The sequence below is a fragment of the Nyctibius grandis genome, chromosome 3 (genome assembly GCF_013368605.1).
Source record: "Nyctibius grandis isolate bNycGra1 chromosome 3, bNycGra1.pri, whole genome shotgun sequence".
Taxonomy (NCBI): Eukaryota; Metazoa; Chordata; class Aves; order Nyctibiiformes; family Nyctibiidae; genus Nyctibius; species Nyctibius grandis.
This window is the reverse complement of record NC_090660.1, coordinates 42032114-42057250: the sequence shown is the minus strand read 5'-3', so window position 1 is coordinate 42057250 and position 25137 is coordinate 42032114. Positions and strand designations below refer to the sequence as shown.

The 25137-nt window shown below is 41.4% G+C and overlaps 1 protein-coding gene across 1 annotated transcript in view; it reads right to left on the bottom strand.

The window, feature by feature from the left end:
* Positions 1–25137, bottom strand: part of GABBR2 (gamma-aminobutyric acid type B receptor subunit 2) — a 523105-nt gene that overhangs the window by 396545 nt on the left and 101423 nt on the right. Inside the window, exon 2 of the mRNA XM_068396715.1 lies at positions 18034–18171. Coding sequence (XP_068252816.1) covers positions 18034–18171 — 138 coding nt within the window. The remainder of the gene's footprint in view (positions 1–18033; positions 18172–25137) is intronic.

Genomic DNA, 25137 nt, shown 5'->3' with positions numbered 1-25137 from the left:
AGTTAAATGCCTCAGGATGGGACTCAAACGCATCAGGCATGCTGGGCATGGAGGCGGTGAGAGCTAGAGCAATGAGCCATTCCAAGCAGAGCAGTGCATCTGAAATCCCACCCTCTGCAGGGTTTAGGCAGCAGACTGTAACTCCATGCTCTTGGGGACCAAAGCATGCTCTGAAAATGTGTACACTTCATTCTTTTTTACTGTTCTGTTTTCAGGTAAACTTGAAAGGTAGGTATGCTTATTATTCCATATAAATATCGGCTAGAGCACCCAAAGAGAAGTGGAAACCCATGTCTTCTCTTCAGTGACACAGGTACTCACACAGAGCTTAGTTGTATCAGTAATCACCAAAGAAGAAGCTAAGACAGTACCACTTCCAATCCCTAAACATTAATTTCACTAGGGTAAGCACTGAGCTAGGACCATTTGAGACAGTTCACTGCACCTTTGATGTTTTGAGGCTAGACAGAATTGCCTCCCTCAAAGGCCAAAAGCAAAGAAGGTACAAAACCAGAAATCACGATATCGGTCACAATAATCTTGATGACAATTCAGAGAAGTGACATTTGTGATTTTTTTTTTTTTTTTTTTTTAAATAATGACTGTAGAAATTGCAGTCTAAAATACTGGCAAACTCACAAGCAGCATTCATCTGGGACTGGACCCCTCCTGACAGAACCAAGCACGCCATGGAGGCCCTTGTGGTTGACTACCAAGAAGATATGAGGAATAAGAGACATTTACACTCATCTACACCCCTAGCATGGTGCACAGTGGGGTTTCCCGAACGTGGGGAACCTCAGAAGGAGCCGAGAGAGCCACCAGGAGCCCGCAGCTTGCGCCACAGCAGCTGATGCGACCTGGGTAGGGCCAGGAGTAACGGCAGCCCCAATCCCCCCCACACTCATATAAAAGAAGCCCTTAGGGAGCGCTGGGAACAGGGTGGGCAAACAGGGCATGGCGCGTCAGCCAGGGCGTGGCACGGCAGTTTGCCTGGAAGGGCACATAGGAAGGGCGCCAAAGATCTGCCAAAGATCTGTCAACTCGACCAAGGAGCAATGGTATCCACCTGGCAGAGAGCCACGGCCTCTCTAAGGTCTGCACCCGCCACAACCAATGGAGCTTCCCAGAGGAACACGCTGCCACCCAGGTGTCAGGCAGTGGTGCCTGCTCTGCTCTCGTTCCAGCACCGGCCTGTATCAGTGGGCACACCTATGGGAGGTGCGCCCAGGTAGAGGAACTCCTCCACTTGGTGATAGAGCTATGAGAGGAGGTGAATACGATGAGGAGTATCAAGGAGTGAAATAGAGAGACTATGGGAATTGCACCCTACCTTCCCTGGGACAGATCTGACAGGCAGACGGGGCACATGACAGGGGGCATTCCCGGTCCTCTCCCCGCATGACTGAATGGAGGGACTTAAGGGATAAGGGGCAATGGCAGCAAGTTCCTGCCCGCTGCAGCAGGCACAGCAGGTGCATCACCTCCGTGACTCCCCCACCATCCCAGATGCCCCTGAGTAACAGGTATGAGACTCTGCAAGGGGATCAGGACAGTAAGGAGGAGGATGGTTCAACTAGCTCGGCGGTGCTGCCGAGGTTAAGTTGACCTAAGCCCTGCATCAAAACAACACCCATAAAGAAAAAAAGATGGGTCATTGTCTTGGGAGACTCTGTCCTGAAAGGGAACAGAAGGCCCAATATGCAGACCAGTCCTGCTTCCCAGGGAAGTCTGCTGCCTCCCTGAGACCCGGGTTAAAGATGTGAAGAGGAAGCTTCCCACCCTGGTAAGGCCCTCAGATTACTATCCGTTACTGATTTTTAAGGTTGGCAGCGAGGAAGTAGCTATGAGAAGTCAGAAGGCAATTAAGGGAGACTTCAGGGCCTTGGGTCGACTGGTTAAGGGGTCAGGGGCACAAGTAGTGTTCTCCTCTATCCCTCCAGTTGCAGGGTGTGATGAAGGAAGAAACAGGAAGAGCCAGGAGATCAATTCCTGGCTCCAAGACTGGTGTTATCATCACGATTTTGGGTTCTTCAGTCATGGGTCCATCTACTTGACACCAGGCCTGCTGGCTGCAGATGGGGTACACCTGTCTCAAAGGGGGAAAAGGATCTATGCAAAGGAGTTAGCAGGGCTCATTGAAAGAGCTTTAAACTAGTATCAAAGGGGGAAGGGGATAAAACCAGGCTTGCTAGAGACAAGCCTGGGGGCAGCACACCAGTGAAAGAGGAATGGTGTGCTAGTGAGGTCCTTCGGTCTGCCAGCTCAGTGGAGGCAGGAGATGGAGAGCCATGTGGCAACAGGGACGCGAGGGTTAGTGATGATTTAGAAATCGCGGAAGTGCCCCAGAATGGTCATACAGGAATTAGGGCTTCTCCTCCCACAAAGGTGGCAGGATCAATAGCCCAGCTGAAGTGCATCTACACCAATGCACGCAGCATGGGCAACAAACAGGAGGAGCTGGAAGCCCTTGTGTAGCAGGAAAACTATGACATAGTTGCTGTCACGAAAACATGGTGGGATGACTTGCACAACTGGAGTGCTACAATGGATGGTTACAAACTCTTCAGAACGGATAGGCAAGGTAGGAGAGGCGGTGGGGTGGCCCTGTATGTTAGGGAGTGTTTTGACTGTCTAGAGCTTGAGGATGTTGACAACAGGGTTGAGTGTTTATGGGTAAGGATCAGGGGGAAGGCCAACAAGGCAGATATCATGGTAGGAGTCTACTATAGACCACCCAACCAGGATGAAGAGGTAAATGAAATATTCTATAAGCAGCTGGGAGAAGTCGCATGATCAGTTGCCCTTGTTCTCATGGGGGACTTTAACTTACCAGATGTCTGCTGGAAATACAATACAGCAGAGAGGGAACAGTCTCAGAAGTTCCTGGAGTGTGTGGGAGACAACTTTCTGACACAGCTGGTGAGTGAGCAAATTAGGGAAGGTGCCCCGCTGGACTTCTTGTTTGCAAACAGAGAAGGACTTGTGGGTGATGTGATGGTTGGAGGCTGTCTTGGGCTAGCGATTATGAAATGGTAGAGTTTTCGATTCTTGGAGAAGTAAGGAAGGGAGTCAGCAGAACTGCTACCTTGGACTTCTGGAGGGCAGACTTTGGCCTGTTTAGGAACCTGGTTGACAGAGTCCCTTGGGAGGCAGTCTAAAGGGCAAAGGAGTCCAGGAAGACTGGACACTCTTCAAGAAAGAAATCTTAAGGGCGCAAGAGCAGGCCATCCCCATGTGCCAGAAGACGAGCCGGTGGGGAAGAAGACTAGCCTGGCTGAACTAACCTTTGGCTAGAACTCAGGCAAAAAAGGAGAGTTCACGACCTTTGGAAGAAGGGGCAAGCCACTCAGGAGGACTACAAGGATGTTGCGAGGCTATACAGGGAAAAAAATAGAAGGGCAAAAACACAGCTAGAACTTAATCTGACCAGTGCCGTAAAAGGTAATAAAAAAATTTCTACAAATACATTATCCACAAGAGGAGAGACAAAGAAAATCTCCATCCTTTACTGGATGCGGGAGGTAATACGGTAACAAAGGATGAGGAAAAGGATGAGGTGCTTAATGCACAGGAGGGCACAAGCAATCCAGGAGGCACCTGAATGTGTGGATGACAACTTCCTTCTCCAAGTGACAGAGAAGCCAACGAGGAGAGGTGCTATGCTGGACCTTGTTCTCACCAACAAGGAGGGGCTGGTGGGGGATGTGAAGCTCAAAGGCAGCTTTGGCTGCAGTGACCATGAAATGGTGGAGTTCAAGATCCTTAGGGCAATGAGGAAGGCGTACAGCAAGATCACTACCCTGGACTTCAGGAGAGCAGACTTTGGCCTCCTCAGGGACCTGCTTGGTAGAGTACCATGAGATAAAGCCCTGGAGGGAAGAGGGGCCCAAGAAAGCTGGTTAATATTCAAGGATCACCTCCTCAAGCTCAGGAGCGAGGCATCCCAACAAAGAGAAAGTCAGGCAAAAATGCCAGGAGGCCTGCATGGATGAACAAGGAGCTCCTGGACAAACTCAAACATTAAAAGGAAGCCTGCAGAGGGTGGAAGCAAGGACAGGTAGCCTGGGAGGAATACAGGGAAATTGTCCAAGCAGCCGAGGATCAGGTTAGCTAAAGCCCTGATAGAATTAAATCTGGCCAGGGAGACCTGGTTACCCAGGATATGGAGAAGGCTGAGGTACTCAATGACTTTTTTGCCTCAGTCTTCACCGCCAAGTGCTTTAGCCACTCTGCCCAAGTTGCAGAAGGCAAAGGCAGGGACTGGGAGAATGAAGAACCACCCATTGTAGGAGAAGATCAGGTTTGAGACCATCTAAGGAACCTGAAGGTGCACAAGTCCATGGGACCTGATGAGGTACGTTCACAGGACCTGAGGGAACTGGTGAATGAAGCTGCTAAGCCGCTATCCATAATTTTTCAGAAGTCACGGCAGTCTGGTGAAGTCCCCACTGACTGGAAAAGGGGAAACATAACCTCCATTTTTAGAACGGAAAAAAGGAAGACCCGGGGAAATGCAGGCCAGTCAGTCTCACCTCTGTGCCTGGCAAGATCATGGAAGCAGATCCTCCTGGAAACTATGCTAAGGAACATGGAAAATAAGGAGGTGATTGGTGACAGCCAACATGGCTTCACTAAGGGCAAATTCTCCCTGACAAATTCGGTGGCCTTCTACAACATGGTTACAGCATTGGTGGATAAGGGAAGAACAAGTGACGTCACATACCCGGACTTGTGGAAAGCATTTGATGCTGTCCCACATGACATCCTTGTCTCTAAATTGGAGAGTACGGGTGGGATTGTATGAACAGATGGACCACTCAGTGGATAAGGAATTTGCTGGGATAGTCGCACCCAAAGAGTTGTAGTCAATGGCTTGATATCCAAGCGAACACAGTGACGAGCGGCATTCCTCATGGGTCAAGTATTGGGACCGGCGCTGTTTAACATCTTTGTCCGTGACGTGGAACAGTGGGATTGACGTGCGCCCTCAGCACATTTGCTGATGACACCAAGCTGTGTGGCGCAGTCAACACTCTGGAGGGAAGGGATGCCATCCAGAGCGACCCTGACAGGCTTGAGAGCTGGGCCTGTGCGAACCGCATGTTCTACAAGGCCAAGTGCAAGGTCCTGCATGTGGGCTGGGGCAATCCCAAGCACAAATACAGGCTGGGAAGAGAATGGATTGAGAGCAGCCCTGAGAAGAAGTACTTAGGGGTGATGGTTGATGAGATGCTCAACATGAGCCAGCAATGTGCACTGGCAGCTCAGAAGGCCAACCATATCCTGGGCTGAGTCAAAGAAGCCTGGCCAGGAGGTTGAGGGAGGTGATTCTGCCCCTCTGCTCCGCTCTCATGAGACCCCACCTGGAGTACTGCATTCAGCTCTGGGGACCCCAATAGAAGAAGGACATGGAGCTGTTGGAACGAGTCCAGAGGAGGGCCATGAAGATGATCAGAGGGATGGAGCACCTCTCCTGTGAAGACAGGCTGAGAGAGTTGGGGTGGTTCAGCCTGGAGAAGAGAAGGCTCCGAGGAGACCTTCTAGCAGCCTTCCAGTACCTGAAGGGGGCCTACAAGAAAGCTGGAGAGGGGCTTTTTACAAGGGCATGTAGTGATAGGATGAGGGTGAATGGTTTTAAACTGAAAGAGGGTAGATTCAGATTAGATACGAGGAAGAAATTCTTTCCTGTGAGGGTGGTGAAACACTGGAACAGGTTGCCTAGAGAAGCTGTGGATTCCCCTTCCCTGGAAGTATTCAAGGCCAGGTTGGATGGGGCTTTGAGCAACCTGGTCTAGTGGAAGGTGTCTCTGCCCATGGCAGGGGGGTTGGAACTAGATGATCTTTAAGGTCTCTTCCAACCCAAACCATTCTATGATTCTCAGTAAACATGATCATTAGATTTACTGCACAGTGCCCTCTCCCCTTTACAACTATGCTAAGAATGTCATATTCTGTGTGAATTCATTTGTGACTGGAGACACAAGCTGTCTTTCCAAGGCGATTATAATACTATAATAACCAGTCTGTAAAACAGTAGAATATTGGGCAACAACATTTAAAGTTTCATTTTCCTGGTTCACATAACCAGTTAGACCACTGAACTAACTATGAAATTACACCCTGTTGGTTCATCTGCAGTAATAAATGTGGACTTCTGGACATAAAAATAAATGCTTGCTGTTCAAATGAGCAGTCTGCAAGTCATGACTAATTGGCAATGTGTTGCCTTTAAGTCCTCCTAGCACTGCCTGTGGCAATGGGAAATTGAAAAGTTAAGAATGAGGGTAACAGAAAGAGAAAAGCACAGAATTATTTTTACAAAGATTATTACTCATTTTTGTTGTCTTCTGTTTTAAAGATTTAATTGAAAAAAACCCACCACCTTCCTTAAAAGGTAAGTAGCAGAATTATAAATCTCTTATTGTGGTTTAGCCATTAGACAATGAACAGGAGACAAGGCAAGCCAGTACAAGCACATTTGTTATGAGGGAAGATTTGTGTTATAATTGAGGATATGCCTCACGCAGCCGTGAGTACAGTCTACGTATAAGGCGACTTCATGACAATTACAGTTGCAAAAACAGCAGCTTGAGGTCTTGATCAAAAAAGGTGTATCTGTCAGGCAGTGAAACCCGGGCCCCCATAGTTGCACCTTTCTGCCCTTTGCTATAAAAACGAAAAATAAAAGAAACAATTTTCTGCATTTTTTTCTCTTCTTCTCAAGCCAAAAACAGCATAAAGACAGGAGTTTTTCACATTATCAGAAAGACTTCCAAAAGCAAGGACAAAATCACACTGGTCCCAAGAGTTTTCACACTGACAACTCGAAGAATTCATTATCAACATTAATATTAACACCATTAAGCATTATCAGATTTGGCAACTGTAACGTTAATGAATTTTAATAGCTAAGACACAAGGATTTGAAAAGATTGCATGAAACTTGCTAGACAAAAATTGTTTCTTAAACTCCTGCCTCTATAGCCAAATTTCTTCCAGACCGGTCTGATTACAGTCTGTAATCTGTAATTCTGACCTCCTGTATCAATATCCACAAATAACATCTAGGATCTTTATATAACAGTAAACTATTGGTTCTGATCCTTCCTTTTCTTTCTGATTTGCAAATCAGATGTTTTTTAACTTTTTGTAAGCAAGCAGAATAATGCAAAACAGGTGAAGGGCAAAAGCAACCGAAGAACAAAAAGTCACAGGAGAAAAATTTCAAAGCAGGCTGCTTATGTAATACACACCTTATGTAGCACCACACACGTCAACCACGTTTCTGAATGAGAATTAATCCTCATGTGATGTAAGAGAATGTAACTACACTTATTTGAAACATAACAATGCCCCATCAGCAACAGACTGAGCCATAAGAAGGACTGAAGACAGTTTTGGTAAATTCTAAATATATATGCGTGTGTATACACATGTAGGTAGGTACACACCCATATATGTATAGAGAGAATCAGCATCTTAGTCTTCATACCTTTCTTTAGTATTTGTTTTTCATTTTGTTAATAAGAGCTAATCATAATACTGATCTCTCTATTGCTTGCTCAGTCACGCTGCTTTTCTCAGCGTTCAGAGCCTTCAAAAGAGAATCAATAAAAATCTGCTTACCTAAACAAATCTTTGGACTGATTATTTTCCTAATGTCTCTTGTTTAATTTAAACAATCTCTTTAGCATGAGTATGCCTTTATAGCAAGAAAACCATTATTATCAATGACGCAAGTCTATCCCGCTTCCTCAGAACTGCTCTTTTCCTTGCAGGTACAGATATTCTTAAATAAAATAGTGGATCCAGTTTGGGAGTTTGTTTGCAAATGCAAAATCCAGCATCCAGCTTTGGATTTCTAACGGTAGACTATTTCAAATTGAGACTGTTATCACTCTTTTAGAAGCTTTTATTTTCAAAAGGGCTATGATGAACAACTGTCTTGCTCTGTTTTATAGAACAAATTAAATCTTCATGTCAAAATGGCAATGTTTAATAATGAACACAAAGTTGTAGCATCCAAGCACTTCATGCAATACTTTAGACTGATGAACTGGAGATCTTTCACTCCCCAATCACATCTATTATTCTTCCCTCATCTGAATATGGAAGGATTTGAATAAACCTTTTAGAAGCTGTGCCACTACTCTTTTTACTTTCAGGAAGCAAACCGACATAATGAATCCACATCCTGATGCATATTGTGCCCTCACAGTAACTTAATTATAAATAATCATAGAAGTTTCCTAGCTTAATGTTTTAGCATAATACAAACAAAGCTCATAGTGGTTATACTGTCAATCCTGCTGTAGCTTATTAATCAGCTTGTGATAGGCTGTCTATTGGATAACAAAGTCTAATGGACTTCTGCAAAATAAGGGAAGATGAAGACTACACTTCCCTGGGGAAATGCTTTCCCTTATTCTGAGAATTAGGAGCACAACGTGTCATAGCTTAACACAGAGTTCAGAAACTTCAAGCTACTCATCTCCTAAAAATGAATGAAAACAAGGCAAGACAAGAAATCAAAGTAAATCTGGATTTGCAACCACAGTTAAGAATTACAACAGAGAGCCAAGAAGAAATTCTGAAAGACTGGAAAGGTGCAATTGTGGAAGTATTTTTCAGTAAAAAAAAAATAAGTTTAGACTCAGTTACTTAAGCTTTCTATAGCTATAAGTCTTGAACATGACGAGAAGGGAAAGGAAATGCCTTATTACAAGTCTGTGTTTAGGAGTTGCGCAATATGTTCCGGTTCTCAGTGTAATCCTAGGACCAAACCTTACTCCAACTACGGATTGTTTCAGCAGCAATTTTGTATGCATTTACTAGTGCTTTTCCAACAGAGGCTGGAAGCTCTTAAGCTACAGTGATGCTATCTATTTTCCCTGACACTGAGACTCTGTTTTTGCTATCTGTGATAACTAAGGCTAAAGGAAATAAATGTGTTTCCAAATCACTTTAAGTTCTATTAAAACATAAATATCCCCTGTATTATAGGCCTTATTTTTCTCCAGTTGTCTTAAAACTTAACTGATGCCAGAAGAAAGCACGCAGCAAGACCTACAAGACCCCAGGAACTGCTCTAGAGGTATGGAGTACTGAGAACACCAAGCATTAAGACAGATGCCGTACTGGTCGTAATACTAGATGAACCATATACCAAGAACACTACAGTGCACTTGAGAATCAAGCCCTTAGAACAGCTTCTATTATATGAGAATTTGTCCTTTAGCACTTATTTTTCTATAAACATATCAGCAATGTATTACTTCTTCAATGGAGCATAATTAAGCTTTTTCTGGTTTTAAAGGCCAATAGATATTTTATTTAAATTTCAAAATTATGTAAAGGTGCTTTCTTTTTGCAACTGCTTGGTTTATGAGTTTGTTCTTCAATCTAAGCCCAGGAGCTGCTGTTGCTGAATTTGTATGAATTATTCTATCTCTCAAAATAAGTAATTAAATAACTGCTGCCAAAACAGCATTCAGGTGAAAGCAGGATAATTTACCACATGAGAAAGCTTTCCTTGTCCTACAATAGGACAGTAACATGAAGAAAAACATTGAAGGAAGAGAGAATGAAATGAAGAGGTGGATTTAAGACTATGGGCATAATAATATGAAGCAACAAATTTTATCATACCAATTTTGCCTTGACTTAGTTGTATTTACCTTCTTACTGTAGCCAGGTTTGTATGTTCCAAGCACAGCAACAGCTATGGCAGAGGGTGCTACTTCATATAGGGCCACTAAAGCCAGGCTGGTCAAAGGGACTGGAGAGAAAGCAATCCCAGGGCTTTCCAAGGTAGCTGTTGAGAAACAGGCCAGCAAGCTGGTCTTGTAGAACAGACTCAATGCTACCTTTTAGAAACAACTTAAAGCAGTCATTCTGGCGAACAGCATACCAAAATAACCAACTCCAGCTTTACAGAAATTATAGGTACGGTGAAAATAATCAGAAGGACCACATTTGGGGAATCAGTGGTAAAAGAATCTTGAAATCAACCTTCTAGAATATTTGAAATGTTTCAGTATTCACAGAAATATAATACTATAATCTGAATATTGGAGTAAATTAATAACTATTGCCAAGAACCAACCAAAAAGTGACAAAGTTATGATATTTTAAGTGAGATAGTTTTCAATCAATATAACCTTTAAAGTAGAAAAAATCATATACAGATGGGCAACCAATTAACATCTGATTTCCCTGAGATAGCTTTCAAATAAGAAACATAAAAATAAGATTTGTATAAAGTCAGGCATAGGGAAAAATGCAAAAGGGAGCTCAAAATTCAGTGCTGCAATTGCTGAGAAACTATAATAATGCTCCCACCTAATGGGAGACTTCAAGCCAGGTTTGTGGGTCACAGAGTAATGAAAGCAATGGGATTAAAGAAACAAAGGATGATTCTTTGGGCTGGCAGAACTGTGGATAGAATCAAAGATTATCATTAATGGGGTGTTAGTGTCACACAGGTATATCTCCACAAATCATATGACATTTCCCAGAGGAATTCAAGAGGAGACATGCTGACCAGCTATGGGCTAGAAGGAAATTTAGCAGCATTACTGTCCAGTGAGTTGGACCATACAGAAAACAGACATCAGACAAGGTACTAGAAAACGTGCCATGAAAAAAAATCTCAGATCTGAAAAAGAAATCAGTGTATATCACAGTCCTGTTCATTCAGCATAGTGAAGGTGCCAAACCACAAGTGATTTCCCAAAGAAGCAAACCTTAAGTCTGTCTATCATATCGGGACAGGGAGGAAGAAGGAAGAGATGGCAACCAAAGCTACCTGTCTACTTCTCAAAATCACCTCCGGAAAAAGCAGCAGTAAATAGCAATAAACCAGCCTGAGGGGACATGAAGGGATACCTTTTGTAGCAGTGAAGGAAGCTGCAGCAATAGCTGCAAGGTGCAATACTGAAACATTTTGGTAACTGAGTAAGATTCTACCTGGCAGGTCTATCCTAGCTGAGTGGCTGTGAAAACCACACAAGAAAAGGCTTCAGTCTTCTTTTACCAAAAGGAAGAAGAATACAAGCAGTGAAACAGAATACTTTGATAAAAATTACACAGGAAAAAAAAAAAAAACAACAACAAAACACAAAAAACCCGAACACACAGCCATTATTTCTTCTGATAATAAATTAAGCTGGATATTGCAAATATCTTACCTCACCAATAAATTGAGCCAGCATTAAAACACAACACTCTGTGTTTGGAAAAATATCAATGCATGTATGTTACACTATGAGTTCGGGGGTTGTTTTTGTTTGTTTGTTTGGGTTTTTTTACATATTTTATTTTTCTTCAAGAGACAGATTCAAGGGAGGAGTATTTGGAGGAGGAGGAATATCTGATTTGTCTAGAATTAAATGTGTTCTCCCAAACCCAAAGTACACTGCATGGCAAAGTGACACCCTTGCTTTTTGAGTCTGGGCGTGCCCCCTAGACCATCACTCATTCATTCTACGTTATTGATCCAACACTAAACCGAAGTGAATGAACGATTATGGAAAAACAGCTAAGAACAACAAAAATATTATTTTTTTTTCTTCTGTCAGAACATGCAGATCATAGAATAAATATACAGGTTCAGTCTTCAACAGCTTTGACCTAACGCTAGAGCCGTATTAAAATACCTTTATTCATGCTTTATGTAATGAACTGAACTTTGTTAGATCAAAGGCAAAAACTAGAGTATATACTGTAGTTTGCAGTTTTCTCCAACAGTAGAAATACAGGATAAACAAGATGAAACAGAACAGCTAATCATATTTAAATAAAGTGAACACTGGATAGAAGCCAATTTCAAACTGATGGAAAGCCAGGTGAAGCCAACTCATCTCACTATGAATCAATTTCATACATTTAAGCAGAAGACAGGAAGAAGGGAAAGGAAGGTCCTACTAAATCTTGCAGTGCATTTGGAATACGGGATGTACATTTCTTACCATATCTCACTCTGGAAATTTTCTGAAATTTTCATTTTAAACTTTGTGGATCAAATTTCTGCTATTAACAGCAATGTAATGCTAACTTTTCCTGTGGGGTACAACTGAAAAAATGCACTAGGAATCAGGGTCAGTGTTTTTATCACTATGAAAGAACTTTTGCCACTAAATTAATTCTTCTGCTCTAGACTAGTCTCCCCTGGTACACTGCAACATTCTTTTCTCTAGGATTAAGGGCGAATATACAACTAACTTTCCAAGTCTAAGCCTGCTCTACATTGTGCATGTACGCATCCGTCCACACACAGAGAGACACAGCCTAATTAGGAGGTATGGCACCACTGATCTGTTTCAACTCTCCATGCATTTTCTTTCCCAGCAGCAGCCACAGAGCTTCAGGAGGGCCACGTCAATAACACCAAAGCTCCTGCTGGCAGCTTGTACCAAGGGGAGGATTTGCAGAACTAAAAGGTCTGTCTCCCTCCAAATTCACCAGAGCTTCTCTCAAATGAGGAGAAACTTCACAGGAAATTCTTCCTGAAGGTCAGCCCTGCTGTGTTTTCTTCCTGTTCAGGAGCTCCTGGGCATTCCTGCAGCGAAGTGAGCAAAACTTCCTTATGTGCTCAGCTAACTCCCAAAAGCAAGACCAGGATGTCATCAGGTTTGCTCCTTGTGCAATAAGACCTCACAAGGTGTTTCCCCTCACTCACTTTGCCCATTAAAAGTACAACAGAAGCACAGAAAGTCTACAAAATCCCTCCAATCCCAGGAGATAAAATAGGAATGCAAAGAAAAGAAAAAAAAAAAAATTATCATGGTGAATTGTGGGCCAAGAAGCTGAAAGACTTTAGTTTTGTGGTGTGGTGCATTGGGTCATATTCCAGTGGGGGAAAAGGCCTGTTCAAGTGGGACTGCCTGCATCTCATAGATAGAAGTAGCTAATCTTCTTAGCCAAAGACTAGTTTAAATGCCCTTTTCATTGCTCAAACTAATAAGACATGGAAATCTTGCAGGGAAGGCAAAAGTAGCACAAACTCACTGTGTTGCAACAAAAGTGAAAAGGAATGTTAAACAAACAAAAAAAGGCCTTTTTTTCAAATGTTTATGGGCCCATGCCAGAGCTCCGGGTAACAACCATGAGGATTTACAAAATTCAGATATTAACAAGAAGAAATTTGATTCAGTGGCCAGTATAGAAACCTTTGTGATGACTTGCATTACTTGAGTGTTAAAAAACACCGGTCATAACCTGCATATAGTTGTGAAATTCTGTATTAACAAGTATTTTGATAAGTAACAGAGCCAGCTAATAAAGCCTGGTTTCCTACAGATACATGTGTCCTACGCTGCTTCTACCCACACACAAACACACACCCCAGCTCCTGTTTCATATCCTTCTGGGCCTCCCCCCTCCTCTGCATTTTCTCAACTTTCTTTCTGCTGCTTTTTTAACTCTCTTCTCAATGCAGTCAGTCTCCTTCCCATAAACAGCAGCTGGACAGGGAGCAATGCGTGTTGTGACTGGCTCAAAGTCATCTCTGTGCTCACGTAGCAGCCTCTCTTCCATTCACATGGATCCCTCTCCTCAGCAGCTCATTTTCACAGAAATGTATAGAAGCTAATAATCTTTGGGAAATCCTTTGTCAAATTTTAGTTGCAATTGGCCAGTGGTCAGAAATTGTTAGGAGGAACTGACAATGCAATCACATCAGCCTTGTTTCAGAAGGAAACAAAGGGCTAGAAACATCATTGATTTTCTTCAACACCAGCAGTCTTTCTGGTAATTCAGAAATGGGATCTTGAACGCCTATGGATCTCTGGGATAAAACAAATCTCAGGGTAGGCTCTTTAATACTCAACTACATTGATCTAGAGAACTAAAGGAGTTTTCCCTTTTTACCATGTGAACTTCCCCTATATTAATATGGGAGACATATTTGCTGGAAGCCCATCCCACAAAATGCATAATACATCATGATTAGGGTACCTATAGTTTTCTTAGAAAACTTTCCAACATGAGATGCTGAATCCGAAACAACACTTCTCTGTTTTGAATGTTGTTATGATCTAATCACTGCATCACTTGTAGCAGTTACCTGTCTAGAAGCCAGCAGTTAAGACTAGATTAGATTAAAGATACAGAAACAGAGTATATTCTAAGGAAGCAGTAACATTTATACTTTGTTTCTGGCAGAGGCTTATTTCCAGAGTTAAAGGAAATTGTAAAAGAAGCAGGCTGTAAGAGAATGAAAACGGCACAATGGAAGAAAAAGAGGAATCCCCAAAACTGAGAAAGAGCTTTCCAAATTAAGAGAGATGACCAGTTTAGTCAAATCCTCATCTTGGTTACATATTTATGTCAATATTGCAATCAGGAAAAGTGAGAGATAACAATGGAAAATAGGCGGAACAGCAATCTATACAAATTAGATGCTTTTGCCACTGTAAGAAATTCACACGGAGAGGTAAATGGTTGATGGATATCCTGAAATAGAAGAGAGACTGAATTGCAAATTATCTCCTCTGTTTCACACTACCTGGATGCTAGCAGGAATGCTTCAGTGTACAAAATAAAAATATATAACTGGCCTTTTACAATATACTGTTGATACTGTTAATGATTCTTCTCCTCCGTTCAATGGCCTTGAATACACATGGAAAGGGAATGAGGATAAGATGAATACAGAAGAATCTGACATTGAAATATTCCCCCTACAGCAAAGCAACTGCCCAGTATGATACCTTCATGACTTTACGACCCACTGTCAGATGCACAGAATATTATTAGCACTTTTTAACTAAAATACCAAAGGTTCAAATGGATTCCACACCACAGACTGGACATCACAGCCACACGTGCAGCCTCCAGCCCATGCTGAGACTGTTGCTCAACAAAGTAAGGACTACTGGCACACAGAGACTACTCCCAGGGAACCTTTTCATTTGAGAAGCTAAGGAATGGGTGTCTCCTTCTGTCCTACTAAGGATGCACGGTCAGAAAACAGTTTGCAGGTTGTGTCACCTAGCATACCTCCGTGAAAGCCCTTAAGGATGACATAAGTGTTTGCAGACTAAAACAACTTGCTCTTTCCACAGATACAAAATGTTCCATTAAAAAAATCATTCATTAATGTTGTTACAGTAAGAGATAATTAAATCAGTCAGCAGTTGAAGGCAGGCAGCTGAGAACAGAATCTCCCATTCTGTTACTGATCATAAGTCAGGATAAGGGAGGAAAAGTACCCTCTGTTTAGATATGGTACAGAAATAAGGCAAGTCACCTTCAGAGTGACACTCTTTTCAAGCTCTGATAGTCATCCCTATTTCACATTGTTGCGGGCCATCAGTGAACTGAATTAACCAGTGAAGTAGAAGTCAAAAAATAGAGTGTCATTATCAACAGCGTACTGTAAGGAGAGTAGAGACTGAAGCTGTCTTGCAAAAATTTGTTTCCTTTTTTCTTTTTCCCCTCCCCTCTAATTACTACTATAACATTGTCTGAGTAGCAAATGCAATGTGATAATTTCCAGCACATTTTGCCTTTTACTTTGTTGCATGTTTTTGGAGACTTTTTACTGAAGAGAATGAGGAAGAGGCAGAAAAGAAAAATTCCCCCAAACAGAGGAAGACAGTCACACAGAAACGTGGAATTCAGGGCTAAAAGGCTTTCAGAAAAGTTTTGCAGGCAGTCAACCTCATACTGTATTTGCTAATGAAAATAATATTTCACTTGTTTCACTTTTCTGTTAATCTTTCTTTTCTTCCCTATTCCTCCCAGTACTATCAGTATCATCCTGCATTTCTCTTGCATGGAAGACAGTCATCACTTTGCTCAATCCCATGACACCTGTGTAAATCAAATCAAATATTCCTGCTAGGGTTAAGAGCTCTGTTTTCATGACTGCCTGCACAGGGAAAAAACGAAGGAGTCAGACATTCAAATGCATATCCTCTATTCTATAATAGAATGCCAGCTTAGTTTTTGCCTACATGCTGTTTTCTCCCTTGATGGCAACATAAAATGACTTCGTCATGATCACAAACTCATATAACTATTTACGCGAGCTTGCTGTAATTCCCTGAGGTGAAGCTTCAAGTTTTGAAGGAGGACAGTCTTGTATTTTATCAGTCTGAATATTATTGCTCCACTTCCGAGGACTACAGATTTCTTACTATTCCTTCTATTCAAGTTATGCTTTTAATCAAAGATGTTTATGACAACGGATCCAGAGAAGTGTAAGGATTTGTACTCTGTTTCGCCACTATCTTATTCATGCTATGTCTGCTGATTTACAGATACACATATTGCTGCCACCGTATGACTTAACACTTTCACAAATGGTATTTAGACTGTTTTTGTTCCTCCTATACCATCCACTAAGCCTCACCACACTTCCCGGCCATGCTGTCATGTGTTCTTCATCATCCAGTCAATCAATATAGAAAAACCTGACACATAGCGGAGTTATGCCATGTGAGGATTTATCTAGTGCCTGCAGGATACTAAGCCCAAGCAGCAGAGAATCCCTTGATGTACTGATATCATTAATAATGTTTAAGACTTAGTCACAGCTGCAGTGGTTAAATACAAAGAAACACATGCTGTCTGGTAGCAATGCTTCTTATCATTATATAAGTTTACACATATATTGACAAATTCAGGCACTTAAAGGCAAATAGAAGCTTTCTAATTGCCCTTCCTTATTGACTGAGCAACTGCATTAACAAATTGATTTTCAGACTTCAGCAGGCAGAACCTGACTGCAAATGAAAAGGATTTAGCACAAGGAAATCCAACTCCTTAAAACATCCTACATCATCTGGAAGTTCCATGTGACAAATTCCAAAAAAAAAAACAGAGCTCCAGTCATTATAGGTCATGGACTAGGCTGTTTTTAAGAGAGTGTTAAACGATAGTTTCAAGCTTTCTGTTGCTTTCTCTGTTCTCCCCAGAGATACATTACCATTTTCCTTCCATAGTAGAACTGATGTTTTTGTCATCAGAAAAAAATCCTGAAGCATAAGAAAAAAAGATCTGATATGACAAGCATTGCAAACACGGTTAACAAGCTACTTTAATTATCCTCCTAAGATTTTCCCATTTGTACTCTGATCATCATCTTCTTCACAAACTTAATTATGCCTCATTTGTTCATTCTGCACTAATATCCATGAGTATTCCAGGTGGAAAAGAGGAGTCTGTAACTGAAACCTCAGGTAATTGTTACCTATTATTATTTTATTATTTTGCTATAGAATGTTTTGGGTTTCTTAATAACAATGATATAAACTTATCTTGGGGCAATATGAATATTGAGTAGGAAGCCAGGGCACTTCCACATCTGAAAAGCAAAACTGGCTGGCTAGCTTTCATCAATCCAAAGATCATCACTGGACAGATGATTGAAGAAATGAAGAAAGTCATGCTGCTATCATCTGCATTTTAAAGATTAGTATTAATAAATTCAGATTCCTCAGCAGAGGCAACCTTTCCACAAACCTGACCTTTGAGAAAGTCAGAAGGAAGAACAGCTAGGAATAAATGTCCTTTGTCAATCAAATAGTGAGACACATACTCAGTTACTACTTACAATTTATGCACTTCCAACACTTTTAAAGTCGACAGCAATTATTGCATTATGACAGAGTAGAGACCATGTAAAGACCCTAGTGTACCATAATTTAAGGCCTGACGAGTTCTTTCCTCTAACTTTGGATAAGTCATAGATTTGTTCACCTACCACGACTGAACTTCATTTCATTTAGGTTGCTTTTTGAGATACATTAAATTAATTTTACTTAATTAACCTACTGAGACACAGGACTGCTGCCCTGTGCTCAAAAGCGTTTTGAGCACAATGCCAAGCCTTAAAATCTAGAACTATATAGAAGTAGCTGTTCTTCTTTACACATAACTTCACTGACCTTCAAAACTGAGATATACTAACGACACAAAATGTTAAGCTTGAAAAGTGTCAAATAGGAAATTTCTAAATTAAAAAAAAAAGAGACAGAGATACAAGACAGTCAGCATTTGAATATATTCCATTCCATGCCTTACCTGAACCAAATTCCATCCCTTTAGAGATTCAGCAATGATAGAAGTAACTGTTGCACACACGCCACCAAAAACCATCAGGTGATTAGGTCCATATTTTATTGCATCATAGAAGGCTTTCAGTCCTTTTGCATTGTCACACTGGAAAAACAAGAAGAGGCAATATTCAACATCACAAATAACATAACTAAGTAAGAAATAAACTACTGGACAGAAAAAAAATTCAGGGGATGCACTGATGTAAAAATTGTACAATATATAACATCTTAAGATCCAAACATGAAAAAAATGGAGCGCTCTGTTCTGGACCCCTAATGTGCTGTAGCAAAAGAACAGGAAAATCCCTCCTTACACCATTCAAAACCCCTTACGTCTTCCTTCCAAGTCAAAGCTGCAACATCTGAATTTTGATACCACCATTTTACAAAGAATAAAAAAAGCCCCAACAAAAAATGGTTGACTGAAACCTTTTCTACATGCAGAGTTACAATTTCCCAAAGCAAAATTTAGAATGTAATGCCAGATGTCAGCAGGACTTCTATAGCTGGAGGAAAGTTGTTTGATGCTACTCATGGTCTCTGTAAAGAAAGTTCTGTCTCTAATGAAGACTCCTAAGTGACCTCTCCTTAAGGTTCAACCTCAGTATTCTGTGCAAAAATACATAGCAGAGAGCCTGTTCTTTAGAAGGACAACACAAAGTCTTAAAAAAATATCAAAAGAATACTCTTATAAAGTGCTAAGAATTAATTGGTCTGCTCTCAGAGCTCACCCTGCTTTGAGCAGAAGACTGAACTAAATGACCTTCTGAGGTGCCTACCAGCCTGACTTATTCTGGGCTTCTCTGATAATTAGTTTGATCATTATTTCAGCTGCAAATAATTTTACCATAAACTGAGACCAGGACTGAAAACTAAGAAACAAAGGGTGATGCTAGTCAGTATTGCAAAAGATATGAATATTAATCCTTGAATGGAGCAGTATCAATCATTCATAATAACTTAGGTAGTCATGGCTTAATTCCTGAGCTTGCAGCAGGCTATTAATAAAACGTACACCTGAAGTTAAGAGTATGATTCCAAACTGTACTGGAAGTCAGGAATGCCAACAGGCTATAAAGGTAGCTGCCACTGCTCCAGTAGCAGCCATTTCTTTATCTCTCTTTTTGAAACAATTTTTTCTGCCCTCTTCTGCCTCCTCTACAAAGTCTTCCTCAAATACAGTCTTTATAAGAACCATCATACACCAGTCTCCAATATTTCATTATGACAATCCAATAAAACAGTTCATTCACTATCAGCATCTAAGCAGCAATTGTATTGTGTTCTGTTGAGAGAATGAAGATTTTGACTAAGAAGTTTGCAAGCTTATATTAATCTTCTTACCGAATTAATATGCTAAAAGAAAAATTATTCTATTTGCATTCTATCTGCAAGAATAGAATTATTGCTCCCACTTATTCAAATGGATACAGATTTTTACTGTATAGACTTTTTAAAATTGCATAATATAGCACAATATTTTCCTTCTTATTACAGAAAAAAAAAAAACAAAAACATTCATTATGGCAGAGGCTCCCTTGTCAGTGTGATGGATTGGTGGCAAGCTCACATTTTGGAGGAATTAAGATTGTGATTACTGGAACAAGCAGTGTCCCCCAGTCTTACTCCTCCACTCCCTCATTAAAGATCAGTTTATTCCAAGCACAACTAGAAGGCTCAGCTACTTCTTTACTTTTATAAGCAGCCAAGGACAGTAGAGCTTTCAGCATCCGAACTTAACTGACATTTAGCCAAGTTTTTTCCCTCATCCACTTCACCATTTCAAGCTGCAGCAACAGATTGTTGAATTCGTTTTCATACCAACTTAAAACCAGATAATATAATTGGTTTTTTTTTTGCATTATGTCACATGTTTTCAATTTATCATTGAATAACAGTTTAAGAAGAATACAAGTCATATATGAAATAAGGATGAGATTGTTAGTAAAATAACAGTCAGAAGCTGTAGTCCATGAAATGCTATGTACAGAAAAAATTCTGGAGAAATAAAATTCTGTATTCTAAACAATATTGACCTACGGTCTGTTATCTGAAGTAAAATTCACACTAAAATTTGCCCTTACATCAAAAAAAACCTGATGCATATTTTAACTATCATTTGCCTACAAATTGTTTCTCACTACAGTTAAGTAACCTTATGCAGTTAAGGATCCTGGCAGGTCTATTAGGTGGGAGGTCCAGAATTGCTATTACGATAAGGCTTTTTCTTTCTTATTTATTTGATCTTTTCATGTTTATAAAAATACTTGCACGAAAACAACACTTTTTCAATCACACAGTGATCTCTTGGGAAGATATGCTGAAAGCTTTACTTGTCTCTCCCAAAGTGAAAGATTCACAGTACCGAGATATATTACTGATCAATCCAAAGTATGTACAATAACTTGCAGTCTTCTCTTCAATGTGATTCAGTTGAAAGCCTGCTATGTTTTCATCTTCATACTTTGTTTGTGACTAGTCTCAGCTCTCTCTCTCTTCTAGGCCACCACAAATTACAGGACTCGAGTCTGCTCCTTGAGCAAAACTGCCAAAATAGTCCAAAGTATGTCTCAGAGATAAAGAACTAATACTGTGGTTGGCCATGACTAGACAGAAACGAAAGAAAAAATGAGAAAGATAGGAGAAAGCAGACTTTTGTATTTGTTTAACGTACATTTCACAACATACACTGTGTATAACATTCTTCCCAGCAAGCAACAGAACAGTCTGTCACAAGCATTAAAAAATAAACATTCAGATAAAAATAATAACCCTACCAAGCCAGACAGACAAGCAGTTAGAAAAGGTTTCTTCCTGCCTCTAGTCTGAGGAACACATCCTTAGCGAGTTCCCGAAGACCTTTTAACAACATGACTTTTTCAGAGATCCCAGAAGGCCACTATTGCTGCTCATGATCTTCTATTGGCAAACCTTACATACATAACCCTAAAAGTGGGCAACTTTGTTGAAAGACAACAAGCACAGACATCACTGAAATTCCCACCAGATGAGTTCTTGAATTGATGTCACCAACTACAACTAGGTCCAGGAGCAACACTATGCAGCAATCTAATTACAGTAAAACAAAAGACTGCATAAGAACCAAAATCCACATTCAAAAGCAGAAGCTAGAAAGTCCTGGCCGCATGTGGTTAACAAGAAGTTGACTGGCTTATTAATTGGAGCATGACTAACAGCAATGAAGAGGAAAGAATCCCTCATAAAAAGTCACAAACTTAAATGATGAAAAATATCACCCCAAGGAGCCAACACTGCTTTTGCTAAATAGTTTTGCTCTTTCACCTAAATTATCATCAACATCTCTATTTTGCTGAGCTAAACTGCAGCCAGCTCACTTTCAGCTCATATATGAAAACAGATAGCCATGCTGTGCTGCTGATCTTGACTGCACATTGAAATGTTGAGGATGGCTGCAATACCTTTCATTGGGGAAATGCAGTTTTACCATAACTGTAATTTCAAATACATGCAATTTGGTACATGCTACAACTTTCTTCAGAGGAAGGGGCTGAACTACTCACCTCAAACACATTAACTGTTGTGCTTAGTCTCAGCCAAAAGCCAGTAATAAACCACATATAAATAGTAAGCATACATATTAATGAAATAATTACATTAAATGTATCTCTTAACACACTGACTTCATACAGATTATATAGACAATTCACAAGAAGAAATACCATCAAATCACCAAGCAAAGGTCTGTGAAAAGTCCTACCTCTCACTGACAAAGACTGATTACTATCACAGCTGGCACCTGACAAAGGCATAGTTTCCATTTCCAAGGACACAGAACCACTTATTTTAATTAAGAAACATAACCAGATGAACTGCTGCATAGGAGACAAGTCGAATGAGTTTGGTGATTGAAGTGTTAACCTTCCTGAACCCTCTTCAAAGGAGAGGCTGGCAAATAAAAACTATCATCCTCCACTGAGAAAGGAACGTGAAGGAAGAGGGAGAAAGTACTGCCTGAAGCATAAGGGATGCACAAGGACAAGAAACCTTTCTGGAGAGAACAGTGTAACAGTCAAATAAATGAGTGAGACCTTCTCCAAAGGCCCTCTGAAGCTGAAAGAAAGGATGTCCCATGTGAAGGACACACACCACAGAAATCAGAAGAAGCAGCAGAACTGACTCATGAGGGTTGCTGGCTGCCAGGAAGGCTCTCTGGCAGATAGTGAGAGAGATATCGGGGTGTGTACTCAAACCCTCAGGGCCATAAGTGTGACACAGTGAAAAACCTTAACACAGAGAACAGAAATTCATATGGGTCTGAGGCATAAAGCTTTGCTGACTCCTATAACATTGACAGGTTTGAATAATTACAGGACTAGCAGAAGAGCAGATACTTGTAATTCAATTGGTCTCGTTAGATTCACATAGCAATGAGAACTACTGTGAACTGATGCACGCGTCAGATGCATGATTGTATTTAGGCATCTAGCTTTAGATTTTCCAGCCTTTTTCTCAGCTAGCTATACTCTGGCACGACTCTACTTGTCTGAGTAAAAGTAAATCTGAGGAACAATTTTGGCATATATTGAGCTACCGACTATTGAGATTAGAGATCCGTTATGATAAGAGGGAATAACCAACAGCTGTCATCTGCATAATGAAACATCAAACTTTTTCAAGTAATATGAGAGCTTTCAGCAGCATTCTGCATTGAATAGCATTGGCAAGATAAAAAAACGATCATAAATATCTCATCTCTTCCTTGAAGAGAGAGAACAGAGGTACAAAGCCTTATTCCTATCCTCTGCAAAATCCTCAGGAACTAACTCCACATTAGACTATCAGCATGAAAGGAGCTAAGAGAACACCAGAAATTATTTTCCTTTGATTTTTATTCATTTCTTTAAACTCATCAAGCAATACAGACAATTCAGCGAAGAACATATGGACAACTGCTCTGAGCTACAACAAAGGTCAGTCAGGTTAACATCCTGTGCCTGGTTTTATGGGCAGGGCATGCTTCTCCTGAGGTATCCTCTGTTTTCAGGTATCTGCAATTTAGATACTTTCAGAACCAGGAATCCTATTTTTGCATTTAATCGCTGTAGCAGGATTTTTCCTTCCACGAGTTTGTACAACTGCTCTTCGAACCACCACAACATCCGGTGACAATGTAATTGTTCATCGAAAGAAAAAGCACTTCCCCTTTCGTTTGTTCTAAACTTCTTCACACCATGTGAAGAAGGCGTGAAACATCTTGCAAGGGAATGTTAGGAATGTTAAAAGTTCACAAATATGTGAAAAGAAATTGGATTAGTTCACAGATCAAAAAACAATTCCAAACTTCTTAATAGAGAGACAGTGATTTTCTCAGGAACCTCCTGAATCACAGATCATCAGTGGCTAGGACGGTGTTGTGGGGAAGCAGGATTAAATGCTTACCCTGTCCTGCCCTGGCCTACAGATCATCTGTTCCTGGACAATGATGAGTACTTGCACCAAGTTGCAGTGTGAACCACTGTAGCCATTCCTGTGCTCTGTCTTGAAAAACAAAAAACAAAAGCAACCCCCTCCAACAACTACAACAAACTTCTGCATCTTAAAACAGAAGTTAATTCATCTCAAACTGTGGGCTCTTCTGTGTATGATTTCTCTATCATCTTTTAACTACTAGAAATTTGATTTAGAAGGAGTAAACAGAATCACAGAATCACAGAATCAACCAGGTTGGAAGAGACCTCTGGGATCATCGAGTCCAACCGTTGCCCTGACACCACCATGTCAACCAGACCATGGCACTAAGTGCCATGTCCAGTCTTTTCTTAAACACATCCAGAGATGGTGACTCCACCACCTCCCTGGGCAGCCCATGCCAATGTCTAATAACCCTTTCTGAGAAGAAATTCTTCCTAATGTCCAACCTGAACCTCCCCTGGCAAAGCTTGAGGCTGTGTCCTCTTGTCCTATCGCTAGTTGCCCGGGAGAAGAGGCCAACTCCCACTTCACTACAACCTCCCTTCAGGTAGGTGTAGACTGCAATAAGGTCACCTCTGAGCCTCCTCTTCTCCAGGCTAAACAACCCCAGCTCCCTCAGCCATTCCTCGTAGGTCAGACCCTCCAGACCCTTCACCAGCTTGGTCGCCCTCCTCTGGACTCACTCCAACACCTCAACATCTTTCTTGAAGTGCGGGGCCCAGAACTGGACACAGTACTCAAGATGCGGCCTCATCAGTGCCGAGTACAGAGGGACGATCACTTCCCTAGACCGGCTGGCTACACTATTCCTAAAAGAGGCCAGGATGCCATTGGCCTTCTTGGCCACCTGGGCACACTGCTGGCTCATGTTTAGCCGGCTGTCGATCAGCATCCCCAGGTCTCTTTCCACCGGGCCGCTTTCTAACCACTCTTCCCCCAGCCTGTAGAGCTGCATGGGGTTGTTGTGGCCGAAGTGTAAGACCCGGCACTTGTTCTTGTTGAACCTCATGCCGTTGGTCTCGGCCCATCTATCTAACCTGTCCAGATCCCTCTGTAGGGCCTTCCTACCCTCCAGCAGATCGACACTCCCACCCAGCTTGGTGTCATCTGCAAATTTGCTGAGGGTGCACTCAAACCCTACATCTAGATCATCTATAAAGATATTGAACAGCACCAGCCCCAGAACTGAGCCCTGGGGAACACCGCTAGTGACCGGCCGCCAGTTGGACTTTGCCCCATTCACCACCACTCTCTGGGCTCGGCCATCCAGCCAGTTTTTAACCCATCGAAGCGTCCACCCATCCAAGCCCCAGAACAAAACACATCAGAAAAGGACTTGATCTATTCAGTGAAATATTTCCCAGTAAATTAACCCCCGACCTTGACACACTTTGAGACTTTACCTAGCAACTTCTTTATCTGATCCTGCCTGCTGTACAGGGAATAGTTCACAGAGCACTACCACTAAGGTACTGGTGCTTAGCATTCTATTTAACAACTTATATTCTGCCTCAGGTGCCACCTCTTAAGTCACTGACTCCACAGCAAGGGTGACCACTCACTCTTCTGTCACCTCATTTCCAAAGAGGCCATCTAAACACCTTGTGAAGGCTCA